Below are 10,961 nucleotides of genomic sequence, written 5' to 3'. Positions count from 1 at the left end.
GCTCTATATTATATTATATTATTACCTTGTACATGTTGATGTTTACTCTCTGCTCTATATTATATTATTACCTTGTACATGTTGATGTTTACTCTCTGCTCTATATTATATTATTACCTTGTACATGTTGATGTTTACTCTCTGCTCTATATTATATTATTACCTTGTACATGTTGATGTTTAGTCTCTATATTATATTATATTATTACCTTGTACATGTTGATGTTTAGTCTCTATATTATATTATATTATTACCTTGTACATGTTGTTTACTCTCTGCTCTATATTATATTATTACCTTGTACATGTTGTTGTTTACTCTCTGCTCTATATTATATTATATTATTACCTTGTACATGTTGATGTTTACTCTCTGCTCTATATTATATTATTACCTTGTACATGTTGATGTTTAGTCTCTGCTCTATATTATATTATATTATTACCTTGTACATGTTGATGTTTACTCTCTGCTCTATATTATATTATTACCTTGTACATGTTGTTGTTTAGTCTCTATATTATATTATATTATTACCTTGTACATGTTGATGTTTACTCTCTGCTCTATATTATATTATTACCTTGTACATGTTGATGTTTACTCTCTGCTCTATATTATATTATATTATTACCTTGTACATGTTGTTGTTTAGTCTCTATATTATATTATATTATTACCTTGTACATGTTGATGTTTACTCTCTATATTATATTATATTATTACCTTGTACATGTTGATGTTTACTCTCTATATTATATTATATTATTACCTTGTACATGTTGATGTTTACTCTCTGCTCTATATTATATTATATTATTACCTTGTACATGTTGATGTTTACTCTCTGCTCTATATTATATTATTACCTTGTACATGTTGATGTTTACTCTCTATATTATATTATATTATTACCTTGTACATGTTGATGTTTACTCTCTATATTATATTATATTATTACCTTGTACATGCTGATGTTTCGTCTCTGCTCTATATTGCGGACGGGAACTCCAGCTCTCGTCAACATCCCCTCGAAGCCAAAACTACACCCCAGGTAGAAACACACCATGTCAGACCACGCCCATTCCTGCTTAGGCCCAACCCCTTCCTGCTCAGGCCACACCCCTCGCCCTGCCTGGCTGTAGCTCAGCAGACTGGAAAGGGTTCTCACCAGACGGCCTCCCTCATACACACAATACTGTGACACATCTGACCTGGAGGGGGAGAGAGAGAGAGAGAGAGAGAGAGAGAGAGAGAGAGAGAGAGAAAGACAGATAAAACATTTTGATAATTTTTTTGTACTTGATTTATTGTGATGTTTCTTCTTGACTTGTTTTTTTTCATCCACTTTTTCTCCTCCAATTTCCTTGTATTTTCCTCTCATCCCAATTTAGTCGTTATGCCAATTCCCCCCTCCCCTTCCTGGTCGTTGCTCGCATGTGCCCCCCACTGGTCGGTCTAGGGAGCCCTGAAGTCTATCACATGCTTTCTCCGATACATAGGAGACAGCCAGCAGCCTCTTTTCACCTGACAGTGGCTGCGTTTACATGGACAGTTTATTCCCCTTTTCATTCGGAATTAACGTTAAATCCTATTTAAAGTTATCATGTAAACATCTGAAAATACTTAATTCCGAATGAAAATGGCCATTCCGAAATAAAATCCATTCCGATGTAAGTGGCCGGTTTATTCCGTTTATCATTCCGAATTAAAGCTTTTTCTGTCCATGTAAACGCTTTTTCGGAATTAGTTCCCCCCGGTCTTTCTGCGCATGATCGCGCATAGGCTACAGTACACATAGATGATCGCGAACAGGGGCACATATTGTTCCATAGCATACGCCTTCAGTTGATCATGACAAATCCTCTCTTACCTTGACGATTAAAAAGCCTCCATAATTTAGTAAATAAAGCTGTAGCCAGCCAGCTAGTATTGATGCTATACAAAATGCTATCCACAAAATAGCTACATAGCTAACCAACTAAATACAATGGTATCCTGAGGTAACGTTAGATACAACGTTTGCTAGTCGAAATGACTGGACACACACAGGGACAAGTTAAACATCAATCAATTAATTTATTCCAACAGGTAGTTTGAGCTGCATGTGAGCCGCGGTCTTTCTCTCCTCTCCTTTGGAAACTAATGATGATACGTAACGTTAGCTAGAAAAAGCACAGAACCGGCCGGCAAAAGTCAAGCTGCTAGCAACAGACACTATAATACTTCCGTCGGGGGATTTCAAAATAAAAGAGCGACGTCTAAAAGCACCGTAAATAGGTTTATTTTGTACATTATCTAACGTTAACACGAACCTAAACTAACTTTAGATTAGTTTAGGTTCGTGTAACGTTAGATATTGTAAAGAATAAACGTATTTACGGTGCTTTTAGACGTCGCTTTTATTTTGAAACCCCCCGCCCGGAAGTAAAAATTATGCTTATTTGTCTGCTTGTTATCAATGGGTTGCTACATACGGGGTACAATGTTACATAGGCTGTGCGTCGATGTTGCAGAAGCATAAAGGCCTGCAACACCTTTGCTTTGTCGATGTTGTGGTGCAGTTGCTTTGAAGTTGCTGTAGCATTTAGAGGCCTTTAACGTTAGCAGAATAGACACACCGAGAGTCTGGTTAATGTTGTTTGGTACGCTAGCACAGTAGCTGAGAATACCGGTCGCAGCTGGTTTGTTTACTTCTGGTAAACGTAATGACGTTAACATCCTGTTTACGTTTACCCAATCAGAAGCCTTCCCAACCCCAAACCTTACGATGACTCAAAAACTCCCGATTAGACAGTGACTTTCATGTAAACACCTTGTCGGAATTAAGATTTGACATGTAAACTTGCATGATTTTTTTTTACATCCGAATGATTTGATTCCGAAGTTATAATTCGGAATTAAAAGTCACCATGTAACCGCAGCCAGTGCGGACTCTCACTGGGGAGGTGTAACACGTGGGAGGTCACACTACCTCACCCAGATCCCTTCCTCGCTGTGCAGGCGCCCCCTGACCGACCTGTAGGAGTCGCTGTTTACAACGACCGCTGACTCTGCCAATTGTGTCAGTATGATGACCGGCCAAGCCGGAGGTACCGCTGACAGCTGGATTCGATACCAGTGTCTCTGCGTTGGTAGACAGATGCTTAGTCCGCTGTGCTACCCGGCCGCCCTTCTTCTTGACTTGTTTAAAGAAGACTTGTCCAGGGCGGTCAGGTGGCGTAGCGGAGATTGCGCTCGTCACCAATGCAAGAGACCGCGGTCTCGACTCCCGGAGTCAGCATTGCCTTGGCTTGGGCTGATCGCTATACTAACTCGTTGGCTGGGTTAGGGGGAGGGAAGCCGTGGGTGGGAAACTGGCGTTGTGGACAGCGACGCCTTCAGGCCTGGGCGCCTGCTCAGCGGAGGCAGGACTTGAGGAAGGCAGTGTGACCTCCCACGCGTTACACTTCACCAATGAGAGCCCTCGCTGCCAGGTGAGAAGAGAGCCACTGGCTGTCGCCGCACGTGTCGGAGGAAGCGTGCGGATACTTCAGGGTTCCCTTGTACCGACCAGTAGGAGAACATGCGCACAACAACCAGGTAGGGGAGGGGGGGGAATTGGCGCAATGACTAAATTGGGACGGGGAGAAAACAGAGAAAAATCAGAGAAAGAGAAAAAAAAAAGACATGTCCAGCCCATGGGGACATTACCTTGTGATTTCAGGCTTTACAAACTAATTTGATTTGATTTGATTTGACTGAATTCAGTCGTTAAAGAACCCAGGATGCCTATCGTAAAGAGTAGGGGGTTCCCCCGACGTTCCTGGCCAAATTCCCAATCAGGTCTCTGACATCAAGGCCACCTAATCATCCCTTCCTCTTAATTGGCTGATATCAATCCCTGTCTCCTGAGCCGCTCAGCCATTGTGTAGTGTGATGTGTGCCGGGTGCCAGTGTATGGTAGTCAGTGTGTAGTGTGACGTGTGCCGGGTGCCCTTGGGCTCTCTAGACACGCCCCTAACACAGGACTAAGCAACAGAAACACCTGTTATTACTGGCTGTCCTGACCACCCTGAGCCGAAGGGCGGGACCAGTTCCACCCCGGTGCAGCAGAGTGGCAGGCTGGCCAGTCAATGACAGTGCTTGTTTCTATAGTAGTCATAGAGACAACAATACTAGTATCAAAGTAACAACATGTTTACCTGATATCAGCGTCTCTAGCCAGTGGAGGACAGGATGTCTGTCCTGGTTGGCTGCGGTAGAGGAGTGGCAGGGGGGCGGGGTTAGCATGGCAGAGCGCTTCAAAGTCATTGGCCAGTTCACTGGGCAGGATCACCACATTGGCCTGCTGGTAACCTAGCAACAGATGGGTCAGAATGATAGAAAGCTATGACATTTTTATTAGGGATGTTCGATATTGGCTTTTTTACCGATATCCGATATACCGATATTGTCCAACTCTTAATTTCCAATACCGATATCAACCGATACCGATATATGCGAGGTCCCCCCCCCCAAAAAACACAACATTATGCATACTTTTCACAATAAATAAAATAAGAATTTGTTCTTACTTCCTTGCCTGGGTAAATAGGCTAAAGGTTAAATAAATGTAAAAAAAATAAAAATAAAAAATATTTAAAACCGATATAGATAATTTTCGATATTACATTTTAATGCCAATATCGGTAGGTCGATAATATCGGACATCCCTAATTTTTACACAGTTCAGACACATCAATAATAACACCGTCAATCCATAACATCCACAGGAAGAGCTGAGTTTCTGTGATAAACGTTAATAATACTGTAGGTTTCAACAGCACACTTGTAAGAGTTGATCATACTACCGTCACGCTAAGTATCAACTGACTACATCAGTCAAACAGCACTGCAAAACTTGAATAAAAGTCAAATAAAAGTGATCAAATTGAAACTGTACAGCGTGTTCCTTGTAAAGGGTTAACCTTCTGTCGTGTGGCAGTGCAAGGGTTAACCTTCTGTGAATCATCGCAGTGAAAGGGTTAACCGTTTTGGTAGTGCGGCAGTGAAAGGGTCTAAGGTGCGAAAACAGGACTTGACAGTGAAATTCTATATAAAAGGTTTACAATAAAAAAAAAAGTTTTATTACTCATAACCTGTTAATTTATGTAGACATTTTTGGATGACGAGCAAACAGCGTTTCCTATCTCTCATCCCTCAGTCAGACAGCGGAGCAAACTGGCTAGCATTATCACCTTGACCTGACACTTCAAAAGAAATTATGAAGTCATAAAGTCAGTCAGTCAGTCCGGTCCTACCGTTCGCTAGTCCAGAAGTGATTCTGATTCGGGAATCTTCCACTCTGATTAACTCCCTCAGATCAGAAGGACTCAGAGCTCTCAGACTAGCTGACGACTCCATTATCCAACATGCACATAGACAAAAACAGTCCTTCTCTCTCTCTCTCTCTCTCTCTCTCTCTCTCTCTCTCTCTCTCTCTCTCTCTCTCTCTCTCTCTCTCTCTCTCTCGTGATTTTCGTTAATGTTCACATGGTGCGCGGGGTTAATGGTTCACAGATGAAACTATGGGATGGTTATTATTCTCTCAGGAGAGGTCTGTCTGTCTGTCTGTCTGTCTGTCTGTCTGTCTGTCTGTCTGTCTGTCTGTCTGTCTGTCTGTCTGTCTGTCTGTCTCTCTCTAGATGTAACAGTACTGTCTATCCGTATGTCATGTATGTCATATATGTTAGGATGAATTGAAAATGGGGGACCCTGATGTAAACAAGACGAAAGTCTTTCTCTGGTCTGCATCCCCTTAATTAACACTTTAAGGACCAGCCACGAGTTTATACGTGTTACGGTGCCATGCGTTGTGGACCAGAGCCACGAGTTAACTCGTGGCGAGTTGTTATTGTTTTATTCCTATTAATAACGCTATTAACGTCCCCGATCGACTTGCAGGACCTACCCGCATATTAAACATGCGATACCGACCAGATCCGCTTAGGGGCGCCATCGCTCCACTGCAGTATCATTGAGGGCGATTGAAAAAATAATTATTTTACTGTCTGTGGGCGTTTCATATGAGCCTCGATCCCAGCCGAACATACTCCATCTTTGATCACGTTACCGAACGCAGATTTCAGCCTGGAATAATGGAATTTATGATCAGCCAATGGACATATCGATCTACCAGATTCCGATGACTAATGACGAAATGCTGCCGGCGATCACATGGGCTGACGGTTGGATACTATTCACCCAAATTACAGCTGGATTGGACATTGTTTTAAAACGCAACGTGATCGATCAGTGAAAATGGCTACTTGAACGCACACGGTATTGCTAATCAATAATAGTAATCGGCGTCCCCCGCCGCCCCCATTTCATCCATAGATGCTCTGTAATAGTCCGGATGCTACGCAGTTTGTTTTATTGCATTCGTATATATACAGCAGAAATGGCGTTTGATATAACGTGACTAGCCTTTAGCCTCATATCTAGCTCCCCAAAAAAAAGACGAGGCGAAAACTGCGATAAACCTTATATTCACGGCGCTATAAAATGACAACCAACCGATGGATTTTTATTTTCTTTAAGCCATTATGAAGGCACGATTTATGCACTCAAGTGACAATGAGAATGGACAGATAGAAATACTATAAAGTATATATATATAACTGTTAGAAAGTACATCGGTTTGTTGACAAAGCGTTGTCCTACAGCCATATATTACACTGCAAGCTGTGGTCGTCAATGTGTTAACAATTGTGTGTATTGAGCCGTACTGTATTGTACCCATTCTGCAATCTGTTAATAACATTTTCAATCAATTCAATCAAGCACTCTCTCTATATATATATATCCTTCTACTATGTCTGTCTGTCTGTCTGTCTGTCTGTCTGTCTGTCTGTCTGTCTGTCTGTCTGTCTGTCTGTCTGTCTGTCTGTCTGTCTGTCTGTCTCTCTGTCTGTCTGTCTGTCTGTCTGTCTGTCTCTCTGTCTGTCTGTCTGTCTGTCTGTCTGTCTGTCTGTCTGTCTGTCTGTCTGTCTGTCTGTCTGTCTGTCTGTCTGTCTCTCTATATATATTTCTACTATGTCTGTCTGTCTGTCTGTCTGTCTGTCTGTCTGTCTGTCTGTCTGTCTCTCTATATATATTTCTACTATGTCCGTCTGTCTGTCTGTCTGTCTGTCTGTCTGTCTGTCTGTCTGTCTGTCTGTCTGTCTGTCTCTCTCTCTATATATATATATATATTTCTACTATGTCTGTCTGTCTGTCTGTCTGTCTGTCTGTCTGTCTGTCTGTCTGTCTGTCTTTCTCTATATATATATATTTCTACTATGTCTGTCTGTCTGTCTGTCTGTCTGTCTGTCTGTCTTTCTCTATATATATATATTTCTACTATGTCTGTCTGTCTGTCTGTCTGTCTGTCTGTCTGTCTGTCTGTCTGTCTGTCTGTCTGTCTGTCTGTCTGTCTGTCTGTCTGTCTGTCCGTCCGTCCGTCCGTCCGTCCGTCCGTCCGTCCGTCCGTCCGTCCGTCCGTCCGTCCGTCCGTCCGTCCGTCCGTCCGTCCGTCCGTCCGTCCGTCCGTCCGTCCGTCCGTCCGTCCGTCCGTCCGTCCGTCCGTCCGTCCGTCCGTCCGTCCGTCCGTCCGTCCGTCCGTCCGTCCGTCCGTCCGTCCGTCCGTCCGTCCGTCCGTCCGTCCGTCCGTCCGTCCGTCCGTCCGTCCGTCCGTCCGTCCGTCTGTCTGTCTGTCTGTCCGTCCGTCTGTCTGTCTGTCTGTCTGTCTGTCTGTCTGTCTGTCTATCCCGCTTTCACTTATAATTTCAACCGTTTTGATCTCAGAGTAGTAGTTATGATCATTTAGCAATAATTCACTTGATAAAGATTCACTTGATAAAGTAAAACTGGATGCAACAGTATAAAACCACGGCTTGAGTCAAGTGAAAACAGACGACTGACGAGCTTTTAAAAGTGAAAGTAGATAAAAACACGTGGCACACCTGAAGGTTGTATTAGCTATTTAAAATACTGGGTCGTCCTCCAGCGGCCCGTGGAAGCAGGGTTAGGCTGCTGACGGAGGACTCAGACACAGACGCTGAGAGCACTGTAGGGGGTGCAGGCCTGGAGTTTTTATTTTTATTTTATTTTTATTTTACCTTCTCTTTCTCCTATTTTTCTCAGATTTTTTTTGTGTTTTTTTTTGTATTATCTTTTTCCCCCTCCTTCTTTTTCCGATTTTTCTCCCATCCCACTGTTAGTCGTTATGCCAATTCCCAACCCCCTTCCTGGTTGTTGCGCACTTTCCCCTACTGTTGGTCCGAGAGGCCGGAGACTGTCACATGCTTTCCTCCGACACATGTGCAGCCAGCCGGCAGCCAGCCTGGCAGCGCAGATTCTCACTGGGGAGAGTGTAGCGTGTGGAAGGTCGCACTACCTCTCACCAGATCCTACCTTCGCTGAGCAGGCGCCCCGACCAAACTGTAGGGGTCGCTGTCCACAATGCCCAGGACCCACCCACGGCTCCCCTCCCCCTAACTCAGCCAAACGAGTTAGTATAGCGATCAGCCCGAGCCAAGGCAATGCTGACTCTCCGGGAGTCGAGACTGCAGCCTCTTGCATTGGTGACAAGCACAATCTCCGCTACGCCACCTGACCGCCAACCCTACCTGGTTGTTGTACGCATGTTCTCCCACGAGTCGGTACAAGGGTGTCCTGATGTCGAACGCACGCTTCTTCCGAGACGTGCGCCGTCAAGCCAGTGGCGCTCTTTTCACTTGGCAGCGAGGACTCTCATTGGTGGAGTGTAACGCGTGGGAGGGCACGCTATCTCCACCAAGTCCTGCCCCGCTTAGCAAGCGCTGAGACCTGACCTGTAGGCGTCGCTGTCCACAACGCCAGATTCCCACCCGCCAGCTTTCCCACCCCCTAATACTGCCAATTAGTATGAACGGCCAGCCAAGCTGGTAGCAACGCAGAGAGCTGGGCTCGAACCCAGTGTCCCCTGCGTTGGTGACGAGCACAATCTACGCTACGCCACCTGCAGGCCTTGAGTTTGACACATGTGAGTTAAGAGGTGCTGTGCCTTGCTCAAGGGCACTTCAGCAACGATGATGTGATCAGTTACCAACTGGGACACCTACAGTACACCCTCCTGTCTGTCCCGGGAATCGAACCAGCAACCGCTCTACCTCTGAGCCAAAACTACACAAAGTGTGTGTGTGTGTGTGTTTACCTGAGTTTCTAGTAGCTGTAGTAATATGTCTGAGGTCTGTGAAGGATTGTCTCACCACTCTCACAGCAGACAACATAGTTCAATAGTTCACCTAAACACACACATGCTGATTGGCTGGAGAAAGAGAGAGAAAGAGAGATAGACAGAGACAGAGAGAGAGTTGAGTTGAGTTTATTTTATCTCGAACAATCAACCATATAAAAAGACAATAAAAAGGATAAACTAAAGAAAACAATTTAAAATGAAATCTTACATTCTTCATTAAATGATAAACAATTGAGTTCGAGAAGGAGCAGAAGGAAGCAAATGCTTATCTAGTCCTGCCCCTTTCTCACAATATCATACATAAAACAAAATCTCTTTCAACCCTAAAATAACAAACAAAATAAACATCAATAAAAAATAACAATTTTCTTTTTAGAAATATTCTTTTTGGAGCTCCCTTGTTTTTGTACTCTTCAATGAGAGTTTTCCTGTACCTGCTTTTGAACTGTACAATGTTCTTGCTCATTTTCGTTTCTTCATCTAAGCCATTCCACAGGATTACAACACAAACCTTTAAGAGTAGTGCGGACATAGGGTTGTTTTAAATTATAATTCCTTCTTAAATCATATTTTCCCTCTCAACCCCATATTATTGTATTTCCTGGCAGTACATTATTTCTTGCTTTGAACATAATTTGTGCAGTTCTAAATTTCACTATGTCCATCCATACATTTCAATGTTTGTGTCTTTAAAAATGTATTATTAGTATGCTCACGATACCCAACATGAGAGAGAGAGACAGACAGACAGACAGACAGACATACAGACAGACAGACAGACAGACAGACAGACAGACAGACAGACAGACAAGACAGACAGACAAGACAGACAGACAGAGACAGAGGGAGAGAGACAGAGGGAGAGAGAGGCAGACAGAGAGAGGGGGAGAGAGAGAGATTTAAGCTGTTTTCAACCCTTATTTTACCCCTCAAATTTATTGTACTTTTGTAACCTTTTTCCTCAACGTTATTTATAATTGTAACTCTCTTCACACTTGTCCATCTGTTGTCATTTACTGTATATTGTTAATCATTGTGAATTGTAATTTGTATTGTTGTAATACAAATTACACTAATACACTCATCATGTATTATTCCTTACATATTATATTGCATAACGTTATATTGTAAGGGTACATAGTAATTATGTACATATGTATATATATATATATAAATGTATTCTTACCGTATACATATTTATCCACATCTCTCTGTACATACCTGCAGTCCTGCACATAATCCTTTTTATATCTGTAGATTGTACATAATTCACACAGAACTGTTGTTGGGAATATTGGTTCCCCCCCAAACGGTTTATGGTGTGGCACCTCCTGCCACCGGCATTCATTCTATCTATCGAGTCACGTACGTCGACATGTTGTTTTACTGATGAATATTAAAGGAGTTACGTTCAGCTTTGAGACACCGCCTCAGACTCCTATCTCTCAGCGCTACAAGATACTATATCTATAACTGTACATATCTCTTACCTACTCTTACAGTACTAGTTGTGCTGCTGGCCAGTATGACTTACTACCACAGTGTCTTTATACCTGTATCACAGTACATATTAACACTTTCTTCGCCAGGCTTATATCCATAATAAACCATCCCACGCCAGCTCTATTTGTCTAAGAAGTTCCCCTTCTCTGCAGGGCTATAACTTTTTAAATTGTATTGCTAAATTGACATTACTATGGCCCATTCAACATCAAG

At 43.0% G+C, this 10,961-nt stretch overlaps 1 protein-coding gene across 1 annotated transcript in view; it reads right to left on the bottom strand.

Moving 5' to 3' along the window:
- Positions 1-10,961, bottom strand: part of dglucy (D-glutamate cyclase) — a 36,001-nt gene that overhangs the window by 16,590 nt on the left and 8,450 nt on the right. The window contains 3 exon segments of the mRNA XM_084308539.1: positions 963-1,215; positions 4,186-4,339; positions 9,201-9,314. Coding sequence (XP_084164665.1) covers positions 963-1,215; positions 4,186-4,339; positions 9,201-9,276 — 483 coding nt within the window. The 5' untranslated portion in view covers positions 9,277-9,314.

This window comes from Notolepis coatsorum (genome assembly GCF_963971535.1).
Source record: "Notolepis coatsorum genome assembly, chromosome: 2".
In the NCBI taxonomy this organism is placed as follows: domain Eukaryota; kingdom Metazoa; phylum Chordata; class Actinopteri; order Aulopiformes; family Paralepididae; genus Notolepis; species Notolepis coatsorum.
The sequence above is the reverse complement of the archived record's forward strand: the minus strand, read 5'-3'. Positions and strand labels throughout refer to the sequence as shown.